This window comes from Otolemur garnettii, unplaced genomic scaffold (assembly GCF_000181295.1).
Source record: "Otolemur garnettii isolate 467f Iridium unplaced genomic scaffold, OtoGar3 scaffold00074, whole genome shotgun sequence".
NCBI classification, from domain to species: Eukaryota; Metazoa; Chordata; class Mammalia; order Primates; family Galagidae; genus Otolemur; species Otolemur garnettii.
In genome coordinates this window covers 4,623,269-4,649,899 of record NW_003852469.1, presented here as the reverse complement: position 1 = coordinate 4,649,899, position 26,631 = coordinate 4,623,269, and the positions used below count along the sequence as shown (strand labels likewise).

Here is a 26,631-nt window from a genome sequence, read left to right as displayed (position 1 = left end):
TCTGTGTGTCACAGTGGCTTAGGAATTTGTCAGAGCAGTGCAATGACTGTGGATGCCAAGTGGTACCACGGAAGGAGGACGCCCTGCATATGGCGGGTGGTATTGTGACAAAGCAGATGTCTCTTCTTATGAAAGTCACGGTGTCTGTGCACCACGGTAAATTACCTGCTGATGATCTGCTTCGATGTCACAAAGTCCATTGTGGCTTATTTGTATTTCGGAATACGTCTGTCTTGTGTATATCTCAATTATTAGGATAGACCAGTCACCAGATTACATATGCATGAAGATTTTAGTTGGTCTTTTACCTCCTTTTTAAATTTTTATTTAGGTATGTACCTAAGGATGTATATATTTTTTTGAAACAGTTCCACTCTGTCACCCAGGCTAGAATGCTGTGTTATCATAGCTCATAGCAACCTCAAACTCTTGGGCTCAAGCAATCCACTTGCCTCAGCCTCTGGAGTAGCTGGGGCCACAGGCACCCACCACAACACCTGGCTATTTTTTTGTCGTCTTAGTAGAGACACGGTCTCACTCTTGCTCAGGCTGGTCTTGAACTAAGCTAGGCGATCTTCCTGCCTTGGCCTCTAGGACTACTAGGATTACAGATGTGAGCCACCACGTTTGGCCTGCCTTTTCTTTTTAAAAACAATTTTTTTTAAATTGAAGTAAAATATACTTAAAATAATTTACCATCTTTACCATGGTTCTTTACTTCCTTGATTTGAAAAACCTTTCACAAGGATTCCTTTGGACTAGTCGTGTTACCTTTTAACTTCCAAATCTGGATCCTCATAACTGCTCTAAACAGTTCATCCTTACCCAGCACCCCAGCCCCCTTTTGTCGATGAGTTCTGGAATTTTTTTTTCCCATTGTGGTAAAATACACATAACACAAAATATACCGTTCCAGCGTGTATAAGTGCACAGCTTAGTGGCATTAAGTACATTTACCTTGTAATGCAGCCATCGCCATCCATCTCTAGAACTTTCTCATCTCCCCGAGCTGAACTTCTACACCCATAAGATTCCCTCCCAGGCTCCTGCAACCCCTGTTTGACTTCGTGTCTATGAACGGGACCATTCGGGGGACTGCAGATGACTGGACTCATCCAGTGTTGGTCCTTTTGTGGCTGCCTTATGTCCCTGAGCATGATGTCCTCCAGGTGAGTTCATGACAAGCAGGCATGGCTCTTCACAGAGGAGAGAGTCAGCAGGTCAACAGACAAAAGAAACACCCTGATTTCCCTGGGCAGCCTAGGGACAGATCTGGAGCTTCAGAACCCCAAAGAATTGCATACACATTGAACTTTTTTTTTTTGGTAGCAATATGTCTTATATTCCTTAGGTCAAGGGATTCTTTGGCCTCAGCCTCCCAGAGTGCAGGATTATGGGCATGAGCCACTGGGCCTGGCTTCCGGCCCTTTTGGGTCCTTCTGCATGGTGGGCGAGGATGGCCATTTTGCTTCTGACTCAAGCAATTACAGGATCTACCCTGTCATCATCACCAAGGCTGGGAGCAGCTTAATCTCCAGTGTTCTTGCTGTTTCCTGTTTTATTGGCAAAGGATTAAAAGGGAAAAGAGAGAGTATTACACAGACAAATTTAGTGCACGCAGCTGCATCCGAGGGCAGCCCTGCCGATGTTCACTGGTTTCTAGTCTCTGCATGGATGAAGGATCCCTGGGTGCATGTGGTCCTCGGACCATAGTCCCCCGGTCACCAGGACATCCACTCCCACCCTTATGGTCAGCCACCCCTGAAGTGCAATATCTACTGAGTTCATTTCAACTCTTCCAGGAGCAGAGCTCAGAGCAGTTGAGCTGATAGTCCTAGCTACACAGGTTCTTTATATAAAAATGCCACAAAGAAAAGATCAGCGATGGCTTCTGATGGCGTCATCTCTGTCTGGGGATAAGCGTATCATGCAGTGATCCAGCAGAAGCAGCTTTTGGTGTTTAAGAAGATTCACATCTAGAACTTCCTCTTGGTTAGGTTGGGTCCTCCATTCTTCCTTTCTACCCAGGGGTTTCTCATCTTCTTAGGTCTTTCTGGGCCTTAGTTTTCCCCGTGGGCAATGTCGCAATACTGACGTAGAATGGCCTCTTAGGGGCACAGAATGGAGAGCGGGAAGAGTGCAAAATGCTAAAAATAACAGGTAGCCAACACTCCTCGATATGGGTGCACTTGGTTTAAGCAAAAGTGGAATTACTTTAGAAACTCACTCATCTTTTCTGGGTCACTGAAGTTTTGTGTGGCCTCTGTCTCATTTGAAGTCCTGTAAGAGAAGCATCTCACGGCATGGAGGAGCTGAGGGGTTTGAGGAGCTCACCATCGAATGCTTTACCCTGATTGTTGCTCTGAGCTCACCGGGCATGTTTGCCTCTTCATTTATGAAACATTTATCTTGTGCACTTTGATCTCAAATCTTAATTTCTACTTGTTTCGTGTTTCCACCGTGAGGTGACCAGTCCACATTACCCATGTTCTGCAGACCTGGCTGCAAGGTGTAGCCGTGGTCCAGGTATTCCCATTCATTCTTGCCGTGATTTATTCTCTTTACTTTGGGCTGAGGTTTTTCATGGCCGTATAACCAAAGTTCTTTTCTCTGTAGGGTATTTTCCCTGAAACATACATCCATTTGAAGGAGGCGACAGTGGAAGACCTAGGGTAAGTCTCGACCTACAAAGACTCTTGGATAACGATGAAGATGTGAGATTGTCATTAAAGGATGCCCTGTGTCCATGAACCTTTCTCTCCTCTCATCTGTTCCACTTGTCCTCACGTGAGAGGGGAATGAATGGAAACTTCTCCACGACATATTCCTTCCTCTGTCTTCTCTTGCGATAACTACGCCTCCTTGGCTTTTTCCCCCAGAATGAACCGAGGGCCTCCCCCTCTGTCCTGCGTTTGTGGCCTGGGCACTGTGGGGTCTGCGTGTGTGTTGGTGTGCATGAACATTTGGAGCCATTCGGTTGCTAAGACCTGAAGAAGCCCCCAGTTCAGGATCTTTGAGAGATAGATGAGTAAGCGACAGGCTGCACACACCTGCTCTGAGCCTTGGCTAAGTCATTTCACCTCCAGGGCACCTGGGGTTTTTCACTCCCAAGTTGGGGAAAACAGTCTGGCCCTGCAGTGGTCATGAACTTGATGTGAGATTCAAAGGGCCTACTGTGTGTGAATGTGCTCTGCAGATGTGATCTGTTCCATTTTTAGTATTTTTATTTCTTACCCACTTTTGTCCTGGGAAGTACTGCCTTCTTCACAATTGTTAAGAAGGGTGAGATGCTCGGCCCAAGTGGGGGAGAGAGGCCAGTTTTAGGGGAAGAGTCTATAACAGGTGTCCTCAAACTACGGCCCAAGGGCCATATGCGGCTTGCCTAGGACATTCATCCGGCCCGCCGGCTGTTTTTGTTGCCACTGCCTGTCCTGCTTAGCATCCGACTTGTCCCGGGGCCTGCAGTCCAGCCCTCCAATGGTCTGAGAGGCAGTGAACTGTTTAAAAAGTTTGAGGACCCCTGGTCTATAACATCAGAGTCCTGGAGGCACTAAGGAGAGGCTGGGGTAGGGCTGATAGGGAGGACAGTGGGGCAGTGGGAAAAACAGGCAGCTGGGCCCCAGGGCCACTCAGCCTCAGAACTGGAAAGAGCCTTTTCAATCATAGAGCAGCACCAGCATCTCCCAGACAGGAGCTGAGACGTGCTCAGATTCACACAGCTCTTTGTTGGCAGAAGCAGAACCACAAAGCAGCTCCTCTGTCCTGAGAAACCCGGGGCTCATTCCTGGGCAGCCTCTACTGTCATGGCCGCCATGGGGGAGAGGCAGCATGGGAGGTGTATTTCCCCTACTTAGCGCTGCCAGATAAAAATGCAGGATGCCCAGCTGCATTTGCCGTTCAGGTAACAAGAAGTAATTTTCCATAGTATGTCCCAGATATTTCGTGCGTCATACTTTAAAAAAAAAATCCCACTTATCTGCGATGAAAATGGATCTGGGCATCGTGGTGGTTCCTTACTGAGCCTGGCAGTCTCACCACCGATCTCTGTTCATTAGCTGGTTCCTGCTCTTTTGGTAACTGTAAAAGGACCAGAGAGGACTGGTGGGAATAAACACAGTGCCTCTGTTTATAGAAGTCTTCTGTGAGTCAGCAGGATTTTGGTACCTGTGCACTTTTGGTCTGCAAAACCCCAGTTGAGAAGATGACCCAGGACCATTCCAAGAGAGGGCACTGCCTCGGCCCCTCTCGGCGGGTCCAGGGGGAGGTCAAGTCCTCGGACCCCATGTACCATGCACACCCCTCTACCTACTCTTCAGAATGAGATAGCTGCTTAGCAGAATCAGCTAAAATGTGGAGTGTTTTGTTCCTTTTTTGAGAATCAGTGAGGTTAGCATGGCTCAGTGATCAAAGCTTCCAAAGAGATCCACAGTGGGAAGGTTGTGGCCGGGCTGTAGCCTTTGCCATAGAAACTGAGTTGTTTGGGGGCCTGCGCTGTCCTGAGCTCTTTCTCCCTCCTCCATCAAATGCTTTCAGATGATGAAGTGCCCTATGGATGAGTTTTCCATTGGTTCAAGCCCAGCTAGCTCCAGTCTTGTCCTTGAGGTTTGGGGCAGAGCCAGTCTATTGGGAGTAAAGTGAGCGTCCCTTTGGTTCTCTTTAGACAGCACGAGACCGTGATTCCAGGCGAGCTGCCCCTGGTGCAGGAGCTCACGTCGACTCTGCGAGAATGGGCTGTCATCTGGCGGAAGCTCTACGTGGTGAGTTTCCCCTGGGCCTCGGAGCCCAGTGTCACTCCTACCTCTCAACCTGTTGGTCCTCAGCAGGCATTGGCCTTTTATTAGCTGTCTTCATGGAGCAGGACACATTTTCCCTGGGCCACACGTGGCAGACAATCAACAGATTCTCCTTTGCCCCAAGTTGGATCATTGATGGGGTAGCGAGTGTAACCATTAGCTCAGGGCTTACTCAACGGGCGATCATGCTGAGTGTGAAAATGACAGTGAGCATAGTCACTCATGTGGTCCTTTGAAAGTGCGGGAAACTATGATCCTCACAGCCCTCCTATAAAGTATTAGGACTGTCAATTATTACTATCAGTTTATCATAAGGAACTTGGGCGCCATGGTCTTAGCATCTCAATGTAGAGCAGCAAACAGACGTTTGTAAATACTTGCGTGCTCAGCCCCGGGAGGATGGTGCTCTTTGCCTTGACTGGTGTTCATTACAGACTCACAACTTCAGTGCTAAGGTGTGGTCTGAAGGTTGTCTTCCTAGGGGGGACTCACCGTGCTTTTTCTCTCAACACAGGTCTGAACTCAGAATGCTACTACGGCATTCTGGTTCAGGGGGAAATTACATAGGAGCCAGCACATCCTCCCCAGTCTGCAGTTAGGACTAAGGGAATCTAGCATTTCATACTGTCTCACTGAGGATGAGCTACCTTGCAAGACACCAAGGATGCTCAAAGGGTATTGGCCATAAGCTGGCCACAGCCAACAGTCTAGGAAGCGCTTCCTTTGGCATTGGAATCCAGAAAGACTGTTTATTCTAAAGTTGCCTCTTTGGGGGGACAGAGTCTCACTCTGTTGCCCTCGGTAGAGTGCCGTAGTGTTCACGCAACCTTAAACTCTTGGGTTCAAGTGATCCTCTTGCCTTAGCCTCCCAAGCAGCTGGGACTGTAGGCATCTGCCATAATGCCCAGGTATTTTTATTTTCTATTTTTAGTAGAGACAGTGTCTTGCTCTTGCTCAGGCAGTCCACTTGCTGTGGCCTCCCAGAGTGCTGGGATTATAGGCATGAACGGCTGGGTTTTTATTCAGTTGTGAGTTGATTCTTCATTTTAACTCTCAGAAGCTAGTCCTAATAACTCACTGGAACCATCTCCCTCTAGACCTCAGTGAGTACTGAAAGCCGTGATCAAAAGCTCATTCCAGCGTGACTTCTAAGCATTCATGTCGGATACTTCATTTCCAGTCAGGGCTGTTGCTTCCCGTGATGAATCATTGTGCTAAAAATCACCAGCTCCTCTGGCGGAAAAGCCTTCTCGTCCTCCACAACCTCATTAAAGTACTTTGCTCTAAATTGTCTTCTACACGAACCAATCCATAATGTCTCCTTCTGGACTCCAGGGGCAGTTACTGCCCAGCCCATCATCTGGCTCCTGGGACACACTGCCTTGTAATAAAGATGATCTTTTGATCTCTTTATGTTCTTTTGAGCAGAGAGCTCATGTTAAGCTCCTAAATCATCAGGAGGACCGTGATGCTGCCATCAGCCCTGTGGCCTGCGGTGATCATCTTGCACTTACCTTGGGAGCATTCTCTGTTTCTGGTTGCTTGGTTGGGTAGTGGCGGATGTAACAAGGTTGATGGATGAGGAATTGCATGTATATGGGTTCAGCCTTTAACATATTCTTTCTGGGAAAAATGGTGGGTGGTGAAACGTGTTAGATAATAAATATTGGGAAAGAAAAGTTTTCTGTTAGGGCTTTTTTTAGAGACAGGATCTAGACCCGTAGTCTAGGCTGGAGTACAGTGGCTCCACCATAGCTCACTGCAAACTCAAAACTCCTCAGCTTAAGTGATCCTCCTGCCTCAGCCTCCCTAGTAACTGGGACTACAGGTACATTTAAAAAAAGATTTTTTTTTTTTGAGACAGAGGCTCACTATGTTACCCAGGGTAGAGTGCTATGGCCCTCACAGCTCACAGCAACCTCCAACTCTTGGGCTTAAGAAATTCCCTTGCCTGAGCCTCCCAAGCAGCAAGGACTACAGGCGCCCGCCACAATGCCCCGATATTTTTTGGTTCTAGTTCTCATTGTTGTTTGGCAGACCCAGGCTGGGTTCGAACCCGCCAGCTCCAGCGTATATGTGGCTGGCGCCCTAGCTGCTGAGCTACAGGTGCCAAGCCCACATTTTTAAATTTTTTTATTAGAGATGGTTTCTCACTACATTACCCAGGCTGGTCTCAAACTCTCAGCCTCAAGAGATCCTCTCACCTCAGTTTTCCAGAATGTTGGGGTTACAGGTGTGAGCCACTGCACCCAGCCATGGAGAGATTTTTAATGTTAAGAGTGGAGAATGTAGACAGGGTAGACTTTTTCTCTTGCAAAAGCACGTATGTCGTGCTCAGGTTATTATCTGGGTGCTCTCTACATCTGCAGGTGATTGTGCCAGGGTACTGTTGAAAAGAACTGAGGAACAGGTGGGTGAGGATGAAGACAGAGGCTCGAGCATTTGGGCTGCCTAAGTCCCCAACTAGTTACAAGTGATACATTCTGGTTAGGGATTTCCTGGGAGGAGAGTTGACTAGCAGCCTTGGGTTGTAAGTGGGTGGAAAAAAGCCACCCCCTCACCGAGGGCAGCATACTTCTCAGCTTAACTTAGTTATCTAATAAGGTCATTATTTTGGCATTTGCGAATGTTTCAAAATGTCTCGTAGCTGTTGTTGATTGACTAAAAGGCATTCACTGTGGGAATTCTCTACCCGGTTATCAGGGCTGGGCAGTCTGCTCCTGCCCTTGCTATGTGATATCCAGTAAGGGATAATCCACTCAAATTGGGCTTATTCTTCATCAGAGCTTTCTCTGTTCTTCTTTCTGCCCTTCCTAAAGCATTGACTGTTCACGTCAGGCGGAATTTCTGAACTTGTTTCTGGAAAATTTACATGTCAAAGTAACAAACCTCCAATATTATGTTACACTGGGAAGCAAGTCAAAGATACCCAGACCTCTAGGGTTTACATCCCACCTGCCTCTTGTGTACTCTTAGGGGTGTTTTTGTTTTCTGATTAGGTACGTAAGTAACTTTAGTTCGTGGAAACATCAATAGCCACTTCACCCGTGTGGATCAGCACTTTCATTTTTTTTCTCTCTCCATTTCCTCCCATAGATTAAGAAATCAGGCATTCTGCTAAATGTCTTTAAATTCTCTAAAATGCATTTCTTGGTTCCGTTCTTTTTCACCAGAAATTTACATGGAGGATTCAGAGTCTTACAGGAGGGGAAAATGGAATCGACTAGTCGGATTAAGTCCAGCTGCCAGATATTGCTGTTTATTCAAAAATGCCAGGCAGGGTATCTCACTTATAGCCCCAGCACTTTGGGAGGCCAGGGTGGGAGGATCACTCAAGCCCAAAAGTTTAAGACCAGATTGGGCAACATGGCTAGACCTCATCTCTTCAAAAAAACAAGAAAAATTAGCTGGACGTGGTGGCACAAACCTGTAGTCTCAGCTGCTCAGGAGGCTGAGGTCGGAGTATCGCTTGAGCCCAGAGGCTCAGGCGGCAGTGAGCTGTGACGATGCCACTGCACTCCAGCCTGGGTGACAAAGGAATATTCTGTTTCAAAAAAAAAAAATTATTTAAAAAAGGAAAAATATTTATGTAGTTATGACTGGCTGTGATGTATTTTTAGTAATCATTCAGTAACCCTATGAAATAATCTTAATACATCTTTAGGGGGCGGGGGGAGTGTCTGTACCAGACAGAGTGGAACTTTCTCATCTGGAGTAGGAAACAGAAGCTCCGGCCCCCCTCCAGGGGCCCCTCCTTTACTTCGTTATATTAGCATTATTGTTTAATGTTGAATTGCTTTTGCTGGTGGGTGTCGGCCTTGTGAGATGAAGCATATGGTCAGAATCAGGAAGCTGCGTGTCCACTGTCCCCATGAGCTCTGGGTTCTCCGGTGAGTCACTTGACGTCTCTAAGCCTCTGCTGGCTTTTGCCCCACGGGAGAGAGTGGTGGCTGTGAGTCACTCTGCCGACAGACCCTCAGGGATCCTGCATACGGGAGCCTGGGAGTCTTCCTGTTATCTTAACTGGAAACAGAAGCTATCTGGGCGTCCTCCCTCTGGGCAGCCTTGGCTCAGCTTCCCTCTCACCCCACGGGCTGCCCGAGGCTCTGAAGCTCCTTTCTGGGTGCTCCCCCTGCTCCTTATCCAAGGCCACGTCCTTTGTCTTGCGTGGTTATCTTAGGTGGCGTGGCCTTGAGCCCTCCGCAGCCTGGCTCACTTTCTCCGCATCGATAGGGAGGCAAGAGTCACCCCAGAAGGCAGCATGCAGATTCACAGCGGTTTCCCGTGAGCCTCATCTGCACTTCTGTCCCTCTCTGGAGCTGGTCACCGGGTGTGTTCTCAGTGGGTGACTGGGAAAGCAGGGAACGTGTTTAGGAGGTCACCTGGCGCGGTGCCGAGACTTTGGCCGCGCATGTCAGAGAGGCTGGCCAGTTCTTACTTTCTAGGTCACTCCCTTCCTGGCTCTGCACTTTTTATATTCAGAAAAAACCAACAAATCCAGTAATAGTTACTGAAAACAAACAAACCCAAACAGAAAAGACTTGGAGGGGAAAAGCTACTTGGCTGATCCCGCAGCCTGAAACACAAATCCCTTAATCGCCTGAGTTTTATTTTCCTCTCCTAAAGTGGGGATTATATATAACATATGCCTTGCAGATTTACCGTAAGAGTCAGTGGGATCATCTGGATAGCACTCCCACGATGGTCCCTGCACACTGTCATCAGTAAGTGACAGATCCCGACTGTCCCCTTGCAGCTCTGCTGCTTAGAAGAGCTGAGGGGCAATGAGAAGTGTGAGGAGCACAGGGAGGTTTGCCTGGCAGGTGCGCTCGCCTGCCTGCTGTGGTCAGTCACTGGTGTTCCAGCCTGAAGCAGAAGGGCGAGAAAATATCACCCGTCACCTGTCCAGCCCCAGCTACTTCCCTGCTCCAGGATGATGGGTTTTAAGTTTTCTGTCCACTATTCTCAGCTGCCTCCCAGCATCTTTTTTTTTGCCAGCCCTGGAAAGGAGATGGAGGAGCTGATGGCTGCTTCTTTTCCTCTCTGGCCGCTCCCTCCCTGCTTCCACCCACGCCCCAACCCCATGTGCTGGACGGATGGACACCAATGAGTGGACGTGGGCATGGTGCCACTCACGCAATGCTCACTTTACCTTTTCAGGAACAAGCCACCTGTACTTTTTGAATAGGAACAATTCTACCTTAGAAGTCACGGTATCCTGTTTTCTCAACTAAAAAGCTGGCCTTGTGCTCCCCCCGGCAGCACGTATAGTAACATTGGAGTGATACAGTGATGAGCATGGCCCCTGGGCAAGGGTGACATGCAGATTCGTGAAGCGTTCCATATTTTTATGCAAGAAATGAATAAATAGGCTCAGTGCCTGTGGCTCAAGTGGCTAAGGCACCAGTGACATACATCCAAGGTGGCAGGTTCGAATCCAGCCTGGGCCCACCAAATAACAATGACCACTGCAACCAAAAAATAGCCAGGCGTTGTGGCGGGTAGCTGTGGTCCCAGCTACTTGGGAGGTGAAGGCAGGAGACTCGCTTGAGCCCAGGAGTTGGAAGATGCTGTGAGCTGTGACACCACAGCACTCTACCCAGGGAATAGCTTGAGGCTCTGTCTCAAAAAAAAAAAAATGAATAAATAAAACTTTGGCTCATGAAAAAAAAATAATCTGGTCTCAAAAACTGACAAGTTTAGAGTCTATCTGTAGGGACGGTGGGACCAGAGTCTTCAAACACAGGTTGCTATAAACATCCTGTACCCATCTCACCCTGAGATTTTTTTTTTTTGGTTGCAGTTTGGCTGGGGCTGGGTTTGAACCTGCCACCCTCGGTATATGGGGCCGGCGCCCTACCCACTGAGCCACAGGCGCCACCCTCTAAGATTTCACTTGGCGCTGTGAAAGCATCAGTGAGTTGTGGACGATCAGGCTGTGTTCTGCCTGTATATTTGGGAGACTGGATCTAATCCTATCTTATAGGAAAAAAGATAGAACTCTTGATGGTGCAAGGTGGTTGATACAGAGTATTGAATCAGATGAATTTAATTGCTAAAATGCAGTTCATAGACAGAACTGATCTTTCTTCACTTAAAATTTGCCAGCAGTATGTGTATAAACCCTGTGCCAGGTGGCACCCGTAGCTCCAGGGGAAGGAAGCTGGCCACATAAACCAAGGCTGGCGGGTTCGAATCTGGCCCAGGCTGGCTCAACAACGATGACACCTGCAACAAAAAAATAGCCAGGCATTGTGGTGGGCGCCTGTAGTTGCAGCTACTTGGGAGGCGGAGGCAAGAGAATCACTTAAGCCCTAGAGTTTGAGGTTGCTGTGAACTGTGACGCCACGGCACTCTACCCAGGGTGACAGCTTGAGACTCTGTCTCAAAAAAACAAACAAAAACCCCTGTACCAATCCATGGTTCTGGAAAAGTCAGAGCAGAAAGAGGGCCTGTTGCTGTGGTGGGTTTGGGGGACACTGCAGGACATGCCGAATTGCCCTTTTTTCCCGTCATCCAGGCAGATTAGAGCTGCTCAAGTCTAATCTTTCTGAACTGGGGGTTATTACTAGCGGCTGGAGTACAAGCCCTGGAGTATAATTAAGCCGGTCTCACGGTTTAAAACCAGCCTCTGACTGCTGATTACGGAGCACAGTAAATCCCGTGGCAAACTTGGTCCTCTGGTCAGGGCCTTTTATCTGTGAGTTGCAGGCCGGGCCTCAGCGTGGCTCTGACGAGAGGTGACGTGGGAGGGATCAGGACTGGAGACAGGGCAGCGCTTTGAGCGGTTTTCCAGTTTTGATTTTCTATGATTTGTTTGTCTGGCTTTTAGGCTTCCTTTGATTCAGGAGGCAAAAAATGGGCTTTAAGTTGAATCTCTTGAAAACATCCAGCCTTTGCTGGTCAGGCAGGGCTTTTGTCTGATAGGAAAGGTGTTTAGAATGGAAAGGAAGCCTGTGGGGCAGGGGGGTGCCCTTAGCAGAGCTCCTTGGAGTCACAGCAGCTCGAGGACACAGAAGGTGCAGCCAGCCGTCTGGACCCCAGGAGTCACGGCCACGCAGAAGAGACAGGAGCTTCAGCCCAGAGAACCCTTGCAGGGAAAATTGGATCTGGCACCAGCCGAGCCTGCAGAGAATTGAGCAGTGAGATGCTGAGCATCAGACAGAGTCGGTCAGGAAGTTGCCAAGGGGAGTAATTGAGTTTCATGGCTCAGCCTTAGACTCTGAGGCGCTGATCCTTGGGAATGGATCCTAGTGCCCATTCCTTTATTTTGTGAATGGGTTTACCTCAGAGGGAATGATTTGCCCAGAGTCACATAGCAAGTTAATGATAGAATCAGAGATAGAATTAGAGATAGAAGCCAAGCGCCCATGCATTCAGCCAAGCTCTGTTTCCTGCTACCATAAAATCCGCGTGGAAGAGGAGAGGTGGGTGAACAGTCTCTACCAATTGTTTCACAAGCAGAGTAGGTGAAGACCGGGGAAAGGGTTTTTGACTGTGGTCTGCATTCTTTGGGAAATTGAAGACGAAAACCCAGGTTTTCTGGCATCGAATGAAGCAGAACTATTGTCTAAAGGACCCCCCAGAATGTTTATAATACTCCATGGATGACTTCTAAATTCTTTTCTTTTTTTAGACAGAGTCTCACTTTGTCACCCTTGGTAGAGTGCTGTGCATCATAGCTCACAGCAACCTCAAACTCTTGGGCTCAAGCAGTTCTCTTGCCTCAGCCTCCCGAGTAGCTGGGACTTCAGGCACCTGCTACAGTATCTGGCTATTTTTAGAGATGGGGTCTTGCTGTGGCTCAGGCTGGTCTTGAACCTGTGAGCTCAGGCAGTTCACCTGCCTCAGCCTCCCAGAGTAAAGTGCCATGGCACACTCATAGCAACTTCTAACTCCTGGCCTCCTGCCTTAGCTGCCCAACTAGCTAACAGATGCCCACATTGTGCCTGGCTAACTTGTCTATTTTTAGCATAGTCAGGGTATCACTCTTGCCCTGGCTGGTCCTGAGCTGAGGGGATCCTCCCACCTCAGCCTCCCGGACTGCTAGGATTATAGGCGTGAGCCACCGTACCCAGCTTCTCTCTAGGAATTAGAAAAAAAGAAAAACAAAACTAAAGACCCAGACAAGGAATATAAAAAGCGAGCCCTCACTTTTTTTTTTTTAATCTCCAAATAGAAAAGAGGGGGACATTCTAAGCAGATGCGGGAATGTGTTCACTGTCTCGTAGAAAGATGGTCAGATTGCTTCATTCTGTGTAGCTGTGCCCCACTCGTGTCAAAACCAGAGTGTTATTTTAAGTTTGAGCTATCAAAGTTTGATTTCGAGTCCCTGCCGTGACCCAAGATCATGGAGACACTCAAAGAAATTATTGAATTATGTGACTACAGCTGAGAGTACAGAAAAGGCTGGAATCAGTCCAGACTAGGAATCGGTGCCCTGTCAGACTCGGACTCCGTGGGATTCAGAAAAGAGAGGGCAGGAAGAGGGGGCAACTGGTGGGAAGACAGGACCGGAGGGGGACTTGGCCTGTGGTCTTAGAGGGTATGTTTGGTTTTCTCCTTACCTGGGCTCATCTTCCCCCCTCCCAAATAAAACCCCCACGAAATTCCAGGCACCAGTTATTCATTACACAGAACATCTTGCTTAGAACAGTCATAGGAATGTGGCCACAGCATCGACTTCCTTGAAGTCAGTGGGAAAATCGCTTCCTTTGGTGTGCCCCAGCTTGCCTATGCCGAGTGAATTTGGCAGAGGGAATCAGAGAAGAATGGCTGTCTTCATCCTTCTGTAGGGTAAGAACCTGGCAAACAAGGCTGATATGGACAGGCAATAATTACATAGCCACGGATCGTGTCTAATATAATTGAGGCCAAGGTCTTGTGAACTGGTGCCCCAGACAAAGCTCTTTCTCACGCAGTGGGTCCCTCGAGGCTTTGAGGTCTCTCCTCTTTTTTTTTTCTTTTTTAACCATATTTTGAGATGTAATATCTTCATTCAAATGAGAAAATATTTTTACACATCTAAGTAGAAGTAGACAAATGGGTGACATGAACCTAAAAAGGAGAGGTCCCCTTTCTCCCCAGCAGTTCTGAAAGGCAGCATTCGATAGGCTTTGATTTTCCACTTCTTTTTTTCCAGTTTGGAAAACGATGGGGAACGGAAACATTTTGTATAGGATTAAACAGGAAAAAAAAATTTTTTTTTTCCCTTTGCTTATTAAACAGAATTTTAAGATTTCTCATTCTTTTGCTTTTCTTTATTTTTTTTATTAAATCATAGCTGTGTACATTAATGCAATCATGGGGTACAATGTGCTGGTTTTATATGCAATTTGAAATATTTTCATCCAACTGGTTAACATAGCCTTTACGGCATTTTCTTAGTTATTGCGTTAAGACATTTATATTCTACATTTAGTAAGTTTCACATGTAACCTTGTAAAATGCACTGTAGGTGTGGTCCCACCAATTACTCTCCCTCCACCCATCCTCCCCCCTCCTCTCTCCTCCTCTCCCCGTTCCCCTTCTTCTTGGGCTATAATTGGGTTATAGCTTTCATATGAAAGCTAGAAATTAGTTTCATAGTAGGGCTGAGTACATTGGATACTTTTTCTTCCATTCTTGAGATACTTTGCTAAGAAGAGGATGTTCCGGCTCGGCGCTTGTGGCTCAAGCAGCTAAGGCGCCAGCCACATACACCTAAGGTGGCGGGTTCGAATCCCCAGCCCGGGCCCGCCAAACAACAATGATGGCTGCAACCAAAAAAAAAAATAGCCGGGCGTTGTGGCGGGCGCCTGTAGTCCCAGCTACTTGGGAGGCAGAGGCAGGAGACTCGCTTGAGCCCAGGAGTTGGAGATTGTTGTGAGCTGTGATGCCATGGCACTCTACCCAGGAGGACAGCTTGAGGCTCTGTCTCAAAAAAAAAAGAAGAGTACGTTCCAGCTCCATCCATGTAAACATCAAAGAGGTAAAGTCTTCATCTTTTGCTTCTCTAAGGACTGGCTGATGAGGAGAAGGCAATTCAGGAAATGATAGAAGTACAAAATGTAGGTAGTTTTGAAACTTTACACAAGCTTTGTTTTCTGTTTCTGAGATTGGCGGTGTTCACAGATCATTTTGCCATCACTTGTAACTGGGCCCTGCGTCTCTTTTCTTGGTGTTCTTGAACTCGTATTAGGGTTTTTGTCCCACTCTGCTAATCTCGTTTTTGTCTCACGTTACCACCTGCTCTTCTTTCCTCATTTATTCTTCATTTAGGAGTATCGGGGATGTTTTCAGCCCTGCTTCTAGTCAATCCCTGTCCCAGGAGTCTGTATCCCTGGGATTGTCGTAGAATAACATCACCGGGGAATGTGTTACATCAACATCTGTGTGTGTGTGCGTTCATGTGGCACATGTTGTTTTTATAGCAGATAATTAGAGAAAGTTCTATAATTTCTCTAATATTATAGGTGGCTGTTATCTATCTATAACAGGTGGCTGTTATCTAACTATATCATGACTTTCTCCTATAGATAAGAAAGAAGTACATTCATAGCCTATATGATGTGAATGGAATTGTACAAGTTTTTATTTAACTCATGTGTCTCAAAAGCAAAACACAAAACACTTTCCCCCGACCACTGTATTTTAAGTGGCCTTCTCCCGTGTGCACAATGTCAGATTTCTCTGTTTATTTTCCTTCCCTCACTTTTTACAACCTAAAAATATCTTCTGTTTAAATGTATTTCCTTATTTGTTATTGTTTTTCTAGAATGTTAGGTCCTTGAGGGCAGGAACTTTGTTTCCAGCTCGGGGTAGATGTCTATTAACTTTAAAAAATATATATATAATGAAACAATCAATCATTCGCTACACCCGAGGTCATGATGGCTCAGACGTCAAGTGTTTGGCTTTTCATATGATGGAGGCATGAATGATTAGCTGGTTTAAGTTTGCTTACTGTAAGTTACCAGTGAGGCCAAGAATAATCCTTTACTGTCTGAATAGTTGAAGAATTTTCTGACAAAATAAGAATTTTAAAATAAGATTTAAAATGTTTGCTGAGCACGGTGGCTCATGCCTGTAATCCCAACACTTGGGAAGGCTGAGGTGGGAAGATCACTAAAGCCTAGGAGTTTGGGGCTACAGTGAGCTATAATCACACCATTGCACTCAAGCCCAGGTGACAGGGCGAGACCCTGTCTAGAAAAAATAAATAATTGTTTATTTGCCGGTATCCTAAAGTTATTTCTCCATTCATCATTTACTCATTTAATACATTTGATAGAATGCTTACTCTGTACTAGTTACCAGGGACATAAAAATAAACAAGCTCCCTGTTCTGTAGGGGAGAGTCAGAGGAACCCATGTGACCCGGGGTTCCATGCACTTCAAAGGGATTACGTCTGAATTACAGTTTCTTTTTTTTTTTTTAAATTAAGTCTTATACACATACATCATGAATACATTTATGCACATGTGGAGTACAATGTGTTGATTTTTTTTTATACAATCTGACTTGCTTACATCAAACCAACATAGCTTTCGCCTCATTTACTTGATTATTGTGTTAAGACATTTGTGTTCTATACTTGACAGATTTGGACCCTTACAATTTGCTCCATAGGGGTGGTCCCGCAGTTTACCCTCTGTATCAAACCTCCTCTGTCCCCTCCCTTCCCACTCCATTTCTCTCCTTCATCCTGGGCTATAGTTGTGTTCTATCTTGCATAATAAAGTGTGAGTAAATGTAAAGTTGATTTCCTAGAAGTACTGAGTACATTGGATACTTTTTCCTCCATTCTTGAGATACTTTACTCAGGAGAATATGTTCCAGGTCCCTCCATATAAACATAAAAGAGGCAAAGTCTCCATCTTTTTTTAAGACTGCATACTATTCCATGGTACACATATACCACAATTTATTAATCCATTCGTGGATCGATGGGCACAGAAGCCCAAGAAGCCTGAGTTAGGGTTTCAAGGGAGAGGCTTCTAGGTTGGGACTGAATTAGCCAGTTGGTGGAGGGTGTAGTGTGAGTGGGAGGAGGACGGAGTGGGGGTTGGTTGGAGGAAGAGGGGAAAAATATGGTTCCAGGTGGACAAAATAGCATCTCGAGAGGGTCTGAAGCATTCGGGAGAAGTGGACATAGCTTTGCATGGAAAGGAATGTCGTTGTTCAGGTGGAAATTGGTGTGAAATGCAGCTGTGAGTGTGGGCAGCAGGTGAGATGTGAAGGGATGGTCAGGGTGATCCACTTGGCCTGGAGAGCAACAGAACCCACTGGAGGAACGTGGTCAGAGTTTTAGGGTTCCTGGGTGATGTGGTATATTTGGGACCGTCCGTCTGTCCGTCCATCCATCCATCCATCCATCCATCCAATGATCACTTACCAATTTCTATAGTTGCAATAGGAGTGGGTATAGGAATAGCTCAGGACAAAGCCATCCCTATTAATATACATATATAAAAGTCCCTCAAAGTGCACAGCTTGCTGCATGGCACAATCACTTAACACTTGTTTGTTTTTTTGTCCTTTCCTCCACCTCATGTCCCCATCTTAGAACAGCAAGGTCACCCTCTTCCGACAACTGCAGCAGATGACATACATCCTGATCGAGTGGCGGTCCCAGATCCTGTCTGGGACGCTCCCCAAGGATGAGCTGGCAGAGCTCAAGAAGAAGGTCACAGCCAAAATTGATCATGGGAACAGGTAAACCAGGGGTGACATTTGGCCGAAAACTAAGAAATGACGGACGTGTTCACCCTAAACAGTTCATACTGTTGACAATGAACTTTTATCTTAGAGTTGCCAAAGAATAATGCTCACTGCTCTCTTTTTGTCTTAGAAGACATTTAATTTTGTTGAAAAATTTTCAGCAAAATGGAGTGGCTCATGCCTATAATTCTAGCACTCTTGGAGGCCAAGGAGGTAGGATCACTTGAGGCCAAGAGTTCAAGACAAGCCTGAGCAACATAATGAGACTGTATCTCTGCAAAAAATAAGAAAAATTAGCCAAGAATGGTGGCACACTCCTATAGTCCCAGCAACTTAGGAGGCTGAGGAAGAAGGATTGTTTGAGCCCAGGAGTGCAAGGCAGTAGTGAGGTCTGATTGTGCCCCTGCCCTCCAGCTTATGTGACAGAGCAAGACCCTATCTCAAAAAAACAAAAAAAAAACAAAAAAAAAACCCCAACTTATAATCCCACTCGTTTAAATGTTACAGACTTTGCCAACTATATTCAGAAATAGCTGATGTAAACAGCATACACGATCCAGACTCAACCAATATTTATGAAATACCTCCTATGTACACTTCCCTTGGTTAAAACTTGATGAGATTGGGTTGAAATAGCTCTTGTCATTTATAGTTTATGGGTAAAGAAACAGACTAAATGAACTTAGGTGATTTACTTCCACGTTACAAAGATATTAAACGGGAAAACTTAAATTTGAACCCAACATTTTCGGCTCTGTGTCTAATGCTGTCTTCTAAGGGTTAAAAATTAACACGTCCCTTCCCTGCTGTTTGGCCCTAGTGCCTATGACCCTAGTGGTTGCACTGCCAGTCATGTGGCATCAGGCGACTTTTTTAAAAAAACGAGCTAATGTGGGTGAGGTGGCTTCCCACTGAGCATGTGCTGCCTCTGTCTTGGGGGCCTTGCTGCAGTGACACTGGCCTGGAGGTCCTCCCGATCTCAAGCACACAACGTTAATGTCCTGTGAATGGCGAACATGGCATGTTAGGAAATGATGCTGTTCTATCATCATATCCATGATCCAGTCTCAGAGCAGCCGGCAAGGTCATCGTTCACGGGTCTGGGTGCCATGGAAAGGACCCTGGCGGATTCAATCTGCTGATGGAGACGCTGGGAAACAGGGAGAGGGAGATGAGGCGTATTTGCTTTCTTCCAAGAGACGTGGCACATTTCACTGTTACCCCTGAGTGTTCTTATTTGGACATCCCCACTTCCAAGTCGCTGGTGCCTGGAGCACACACTGGGCATTCAGATAGCAGTATCCTGTTTCCACCACAGTCCTCAACTTCTTGGAACTATGCAGTTTTTTCTGTTTCTGTGGGTGCATTGGGCATAGAAGCCTTGAGGGGAGGGATTGTACCCGCCCTGTGGCCCTTACAGATCCCGTGCAGCGTGCAAGGCTGCAAATTACACAGCCAGGTGTCTTCTTGCGCCAACTGCTGCAATAAGAGCTGACATTTATTGAGCGCTTGCTGTGTGCTAGCCATCGTATTAGGGCTTTAAATGCATTAGATCAGGCATCCTCAAACTATGGCCCGCAGACCACACGTGGCCCTCTTAGGACATTTATCCGGCTCGCCGGGTGTTTTTGCTGCCGCTGCCTGTCCTGCTTAGCAGCTGATTCATCCCGGGGCCTGCAGTCGGGCCCTCCAACAGTCTGAGGGATAGTGAACTGGCCCCCTATTTAAAAATATTTGAGGACCCCTGCATTAGATCATTAAATTCTCACAGCCACCTTGAAGGACAAGAAGTATTTGCATACGAAGAAATCAAAGCTTTGCAAAATTAAGTAAATTACGCAGGGTCACAATGGTTGCAAGCATTAAAGCCAAGCATTAGATCCTGGTCTAAACACCAGAGCCCAGGCTTTGAGATGGGTTATGAGATAGCAGGAAGCCAGGACTTAACTTCATTGATCCTCCTGTATGATAGTCTTGAATTAAGGAAATGAGGTCAAGCCCTCCAAGGATTGTGTGTTGGTCTTTCACAGATGTCCTGATGCCACGTAACAAAAGATGCATTGGTCAGAAGAAACCAATCAGAATCAGTGCTGGTATTACTTTTCTTGTTGAGGTTTACTTTGCATACTCTTATACAAGTTTGGCTAACATTCATGAGTTTTCTTAACACGGTGGATATATGGAAAGGTGGCAGAAATTGAAAGAATGGTCAGTGCACTGTTCTTAACTTGGCTCGTCCAGCTCTCGACCTTTCTCACCATGACTCCCCTGGGTTTTTACCTGAGGGTCCTTCAGAGAAGAATCTGCCCCTGGTCAGGAGAACCAGCTGACTGCTCCTTCCTTTCCAGGATGCTTGGGTTAGATCTGGTCGTGAGAGATGACAACGGGAACATTTTGGACCCGGACGAAACCAGCACCATTGCCCTCTTCAAGGCCCATGAAGTAGCTTCAAAAAGGATTGAGGAAAAGATTCAGGAAGAAAAGGTACCCTTTCGCAAGTGTGCAGATTCTGTCCCCTGGGGTTCCATTTTTGCTTTTTTTTTTTTTTTTTTGTTGTTGTTGTTGTTGTTTTGAGACAGATTATCACTTTCTCGCCCTCGGTAGAGTGCCATGGCAGCATCACCCAGCTCACAGCAACCTCCAGCTCCTGGGCTTAGGGTGATTCTCTTGCCTCAGCCTCCTGAGTAGCTGGGACTACAGGCACCCTCCACAACAACTGGCTATTTTTTTGTTGCGGTTTGGTCAGGGCCGGGTTTGAACCTGCCACCCTTGGTATAAGAGGCTGGTGCCCTACTCACTGAGCCACAGGTGCCACCCTGTTGGTTTCTTTTTTTTTTAATTTAGTCTTTTATTAAATCATAACTGTGTACATTTATGGGGTACAATGTGATATTTGATATACAATGTGGAATGCTTAAATCAAACTGATTAACATAACCATCACCTCACTTATTTTTTTGTGGTAAGACTTTATAGTTTAGTTGTTTTGAAATGTACCCTTGCATTGTGCACAGCAGGTGAGATCCCACCAAATGCCCTCCCTCCTCCCTCCACTCACCCTTCCTCCTTCCTTCCTTCTAGCTGGACTATATTTGTGTTTTATCATTCCTATGAATGTATAAGCGATTATATGTTGATTTCATAATAGTATCGAGTACACTGGATACTTTTTTTCCCATTCTTGAGATACTTTACTAAGAAGAATATGTTACAACCCCATCCAGGTAAACATATAGTGAGTCTACATCTTTTTATGGCTGTGTAGTATTTCATGGTATACATATATCACAGTTTGTTAATCCATCCATGGGTTGATGGGCATTTATGCTGCTTCTGCAACTTGGCAATTATGAATTGGGCTACGGTAAACATTCTGGTCCAAATGTCTAGAAGAACAAAAATTCTTCAAACTCATTTATGCCCTCATTTGAAAAGTAAAACTGAGCCAAAAGAATGAGGCAGCTGTGTATGTTCTGATAGGGAAAGATTGCAAATATATATATATGTGTGTGTGTGTGTGCGTGTGTGTATGTGTGCAGTTTTTGGCTGGGGCTGGGTTTGAACCCACCACCTCTGGCATATGGGGCTGGCACCTTACTCCTTTGAGCCACAGGCACCACCCGGTGGTGGGCTTTTTATTCCCCATTTTGCAGGCTGACTCCGTCACCAGCATCTCCCACTTGCTGAAACCGAGATGTTTTTCTCTCTTCTCCTCTGTGTTCAGTCGATGTTGCAGAACCTGGACCTGCGAGGCCAGACCATCTTCAGCACCATCCACACCTACGGCCTCTACGTGAACTTCAAGAACTTTGTCTGCAATATCGGGGAAGATGCAGAGTTGCTCATGGCCCTCTATGACCCCGACCACTCCACTTTTATCAGGTACCGGAGACCCAGATCCCCCGCCGTGGACCTTGCAAAAGAGACCCAGCCTTCAGCTACACCCTCCCCGAGGAGCTCTTGGCTAGATCTGAGAAGAGGAGATAGAAAAGAAAGAGGATTACTAACTAGGCAATAGAAAGTAAAGTCCTTGGTGGCACCCATAGCTCCATGGGTAGGGTGCTGGCCACATGCACCAAGGCCGGCAGCTTTGAACCTGGCCCAGGTCAGCTAAAATCAACAGTGACAACTGCAGCAAAAAAATAGCTGGGTGTTGTGGCGGGTGCCTGTAGTACCAGCTACTTGGGAGGCTGACGCAAGAGAATCGCCTAAGCCCAAGGGTTGGAGGTTGCTGTGAGCTGTGACGCCACAGCACTCAACCGAGGGCGGCATTGTGAGACTCTGTCTCAAAAAAAAGGAAAAGGACAGCGCCTGTGGCTCAAACGAGTAGGGCGCTGGACCCATAGGCTAGAGGTGGTGGGTTCAAACCCAGCCCCTGCCAAAAAAAAAAAAAAAACACCTGCAAACAAATGGAAAATGAAGTCCTTTATGCTATTAAGCCTATAGGTATCAGTGCTGAAAGAGAGCGGTCACGGTTTGTGGAATTTAGGGATCACATAAAGCTCATCAGGAGAGTTTTGGTGACAGGAACAGAATTCAGAAGGCCGTAGGGGAGAGGGGAAGAGGGATGAGCAGGTGGAGAGAGCGGATGTCGCGGCAGTGGACCTGCTCTGCAGGACACGATGCTGTACTGGAGGATTCGTGTCATCGAGCTTTTGTCCAAACCCATAGAAGACGCAACACTGAGCTGGAGGCTCTGATGTCAGCAGAGGGCTTTGCCTGATAGCGATGTGTCCCTGTGGGTTCATCAGCGCTAACAACTACATCATGCTGCTGCGGGGGCTGGTGATAGCAGAGAGGGTCACTCTATAGAGAGTGCTGCATGGGACTCCATACCTGGAGCCCAGGTTTGCTGTGACCCCAAAACTTCTCTAAAAAAGTAAAGTCTATTAAAAAAGTATTTTCAATACTGTAGGAATGATAAAGGCATTGTTCAGCCCTTGTGCTGGCAGTGGGGCTGAGCCCCTAAGAAAATGTAGATTTATTTTTGAGAAGGTAATTAATGTTAAAGGTAATTAGTGACTAATTGTTCGTCTCTTTAAAAAGATTTTTTTTGTACTGGGCACTCGCCTGTAATCCTAGTACTCTGGGAGGCCAAGGTAGGTGGATCCCTAGAGCTCAGGAGTTTGAGACCAGTCTGAGTAAGAGTGAAACCCCATGTCTTAAAATAGCCAATTGTTGTGGCAGGTGCCTGTAGTCCCAGCTACTTAGGAGATTAAGGCAAGAGGATCACTTGAGCCCAAGAATTTGAGGTTGCTGTGAGCTATGATACCATGGCACTCTATCAGGGATAACAGAATAAAACTCGATCTCAAAAAAAAAAAAAAAAAAAGATATGGGTTCCAGACCCTGGATAGGACAGTCTTAATCATCTCAATCATCATTTTTTTTTTTTGCAGGTGGCATTATGGATTATAGGGGGTGGATTTGGAATGTCTGTTACACAATAATTAAAATTTTAATTCAGCAAAGCTGAAACTTTTATGTTTATATTTTTATTTAATTTAAATAAATCTTTAATTCAGCAAAGCTGAAACTTTTTTGCTTTTATTTTTTAAGAATTTGGGATGGAAGGACATCTCCAGATAGTAGAATCCCCTAAGAACATCGGTGTCAGCTCATCTCAAGTAGTGTCTGTGCTGGGTCTGTGTGGGATCTGCCCTTTGGAGTGGCAGCAAGGACTCCCCTCTAAAGCCAGGTCACTGTGAGTGGCCGTTTATGTGGAGTCAGTTCCCTCCTCAGGTCCCTCCACTTCTGCCCCCTGAGTTAACTACTGGAGCGTTCCAGTCCCTCCCTGGTACCTTTGGGAGTCTGTGCTAAGGGCAGCCTCCTTACCCAGTTGGCCTCTCATTCAGAATACTTTTTTTCTTTGCCAGTGAGAACTATCTGATCCGCTGGGGCAGTAACGGGATGCCCAAGGAAATAGAGAAGCTTAACAACCTTCAGGCGGTGTTCACCGTAAGTCCTACCTTCTGTGTTCTCATCGCCCGCCCATTTATTCAGCAGGTGTTTATGGTACACCTACCAGACGTCAGGCACTGCTGTAGGCACTGAAGCTCTATCCGTGAGCCTATCAGATAGAAAAAACCCTGTTCTCAAACAGCTTTTGTCCTGATGGGAAAGGCAGATAATACCCAGTAATCAAATCAATGTGAAAATTATAGAGAATGTTAGAAGTCCTGAGTGTTGTGGGAGGACTAGGGTGATGTGGGCTGGCGGAGGGATGCTGTTTCAGTGTGCTGGCCAGGGCAGGCCTCTGAGCGAAGGAATCATTGGAGCTGGAGTATGAAGGGATTAGAGTGTGGTCTGCAGACAGCTGGGGGAGAAGACTCCAGAACAGGTTCTCGGTGGGGCAGAGGCAGCTTTTAGACTGGGTCGGCATACGTGTATCTGAGCGGGCTTTCCCTCTCATCCAAAGTGCTGCTGCCTGCAAGGACATGTTTGGGGCTGTAGTTTGGGGTAAAGTAACCGTTTCTTTCGGAATAGGAACCTTTGGGGGGGTAGTCTTCTCTCACTTTTTCTTGACTTCAGGGCTTCTCATGCTATAGAGCTACTCCCCTGCACATTTGGATGGAGGGAGAGACACGCCTGCTTCATTGCTTCTGTCCTTGAGCCACATGTGTGTCTTAGGCCCCTGATTCTGTTCCCACTTTCAGAGCTGGGAAAGCAGAGTCTAGGGTAATGTGCCGCGGGAAGTGACAGGAAGGAGCAGCCGCCCCTCGTTTTTATTCCTCGTTTTATTCCTCGTTTTATTATGGCAGCATTCCACCGCCCGGAGAGGCCTGGGCTGTTCCTGTCCCTGCACGGAGTCACCTGTGCCAACTGTGCCTTCACCACCCAGGACCTGCAGACAGAAAAGTTCCTAGAGCTCTTTTTGAAACCTCTGCCAGAGCATTTCCCCAGTTCTACGCTGTGTGGACTTTTCCCCTAAAATTAAAAGGCATTCACTGGGCTTCATGTACACGTTTTAAGAAGCTCACATTACGAACGTTACTGTAGACCCTTCAGCCCATCTTCTAATCAGTACTGTTTGAGAACAGCTGCCCTTTATCCCCCTCCCCTTCACGCAGGATCATCTTGTACGGAAATGTCACATCTAGCCTTTTCTATTAAACAGAATGTGGTGACTGTTTCCTTGGCCATTAGACAGCCTCATTTATAAATGATCATGTATTACTTAGTAGTGCACTAGTCTCCCCTTATCCACAGTGTCGCTTTCCGCAGTTTCAGTTACCTATGGTTGACCATGGTCCAATATTAAATGGAAAATTCCATGTCTGTGTTTAACCCTGTGAGCCATTTTGAGTAGGTTGATGAAATCTTGAGCCATCCGGCCTCCCTGCCTGTTAGTCACTTAGGAGCCTTTGTGGTGACAGATGGACTGTCCCCCATCACAGTGCTAATGGTTGGGCCACCCTTACCTGATAATGGTGCCAGAGCACAAGAGGAGTGATGTTAGCCGTTCAGATATGCCAAAGAGAAGCTGTGAAGAGCAAGTGAGAAGGTGGAAGTTGATCGTACGTGTTACCAGTGTAGGAAAGAATGCCGTATGGGTGGGGCCTGGTACTACTGTGTTTCCCCGAAAATAAGACACTGTCTTATATTTATTTTTTCTCAAGAAGACACACTAAGGCCTATTTTCAGGGGATTTTTTTGTTTTTGCAGTTTTTGGCTTGAGCTGGGTTTGAACCCGCCACCTCTGGCATATGGGGCCGGCGTTCTACTCCTTTGAGCCACAGGCACCGCCCAGGATGTCTTATTTTTATTAAGCATAATACAACAATCTACGTTTATTTAAATACAGTTAAGTCATCTTCTTCTGGAACTTGACAGGGGGAGTTGACCTTGTTGGTGGGGCTGGTGCTAGTGATGGGTGAACTCCTTTCCCCTAGCCGTTCACTGAGGCGCAATAGGATGCCTGCAACCATGGTTACCACACACGCACCGCACAAGTGCTAACGGCTCGGAGAAAGGAGCTGTGGCACATAAAAGGTATTCCTCTTCCTTACCGCCGAAATGCAGGGCGTGGCTGTGCAGCATATTTCCATCACTAGGTCTTATTATTGGGGTAGGACTTATATTTAACAAATGCATAGAAATCCTGCTAGGGCTTATTTTTTGGGTAGGTCTTATTTTGGGGGAAACACGGTATCTGTGGTTTTAAGCATCCCCTGGGATCTTGGAACACGTCCACCTGGGATAAGGGGAGGCTGCTGCATCCATATTCCACAGTTTATGTAGCTGGTTACCTGGTATCTTTATTTTTTCTATTAACAAATCTTGCAGAACTTACAGTAGAAATTCAGGACAGTGATATCATTGGTACCTATTCCTGTGTTGGCGATGTGAGTTAACTAAATTACAGGGAATGGATTTGGAGTGATTACTTTTAAAGTAATTTCTGATTCGGTAAATAGGCCTTGGGCAGCTGTTTCATAAAACCAATTTGGGGCTGCAATTAAATTATTCCTGATGTTAAATTGAATGAGATACGCAAGCCCATTCCCAGGTTTACTCGCCCCTCCTGAAGAGTACAACCAAGTGTAGAATATTAGCCACAAAAAACAAAGACATTTCATCTACACTTTGCTCATCATTCAACATGTAACAAGACACTTTCAATGGGTATTTCTCATAAGTCAGGGGAATGATTATAGAAAGCTGGGCTTGGGTTATTGTTGTCTCTGGATTGGTTTGAAGATGAAATGAAAAGTCACAGATTTGTGCGGCTACTCTGTAAATGTCAGTGTGATGCAAACTTTTATTTTATTTGGCACCAAAATGCATCCTGTACTGAGTTAATGTCCCGGAAGGATGTATAGTGGTGACAATGAGATGTCCTCTTTTCAGTACTCACCTTGCTAAGCTATAAATGTTAGATCAACTAGGAACTGATTTGTAAATTGGAAGCAGGAACTAGGGAACGAAAAAACACTTTCTTATGAACATAAAATCCTTGTCTCTGGGCTCGGTGCCTGTGGCTCAGATGGCTAGAACGCCAGCCACATACACCTAAGGTGGCGGGTTCGAATCTAGCCCGGGCCCGCCAAACAACAATAACAGCTGCAACCAAAAAATAGCTGGGCATTGTGGCGGGTGCCTGTGGTCCCAGCTACTTGGGAGGCGGAGGCAGGA

General features: G+C 46.4%; 1 protein-coding gene and 1 non-coding gene across 2 annotated transcripts in view; both read left to right on the top strand.

Annotated features, from left to right (window-relative positions):
- DOCK5 (dedicator of cytokinesis 5) overlaps positions 1–26,631 on the top strand; it is a 196,041-nt gene that overhangs the window by 83,083 nt on the left and 86,327 nt on the right. Inside the window, exons 4-9 of the mRNA XM_012807685.2 lie at positions 2,617–2,672; positions 4,661–4,757; positions 17,342–17,490; positions 19,845–19,980; positions 21,221–21,378; positions 23,373–23,454. Coding sequence (XP_012663139.1) covers positions 2,617–2,672; positions 4,661–4,757; positions 17,342–17,490; positions 19,845–19,980; positions 21,221–21,378; positions 23,373–23,454 — 678 coding nt within the window. The remainder of the gene's footprint in view (positions 1–2,616; positions 2,673–4,660; positions 4,758–17,341; positions 17,491–19,844; positions 19,981–21,220; positions 21,379–23,372; positions 23,455–26,631) is intronic.
- Positions 10,040–10,143, top strand: LOC111726667. The gene has a single exon (XR_002774385.1). It is a non-coding gene; the product is annotated as a U6 spliceosomal RNA (small nuclear RNA).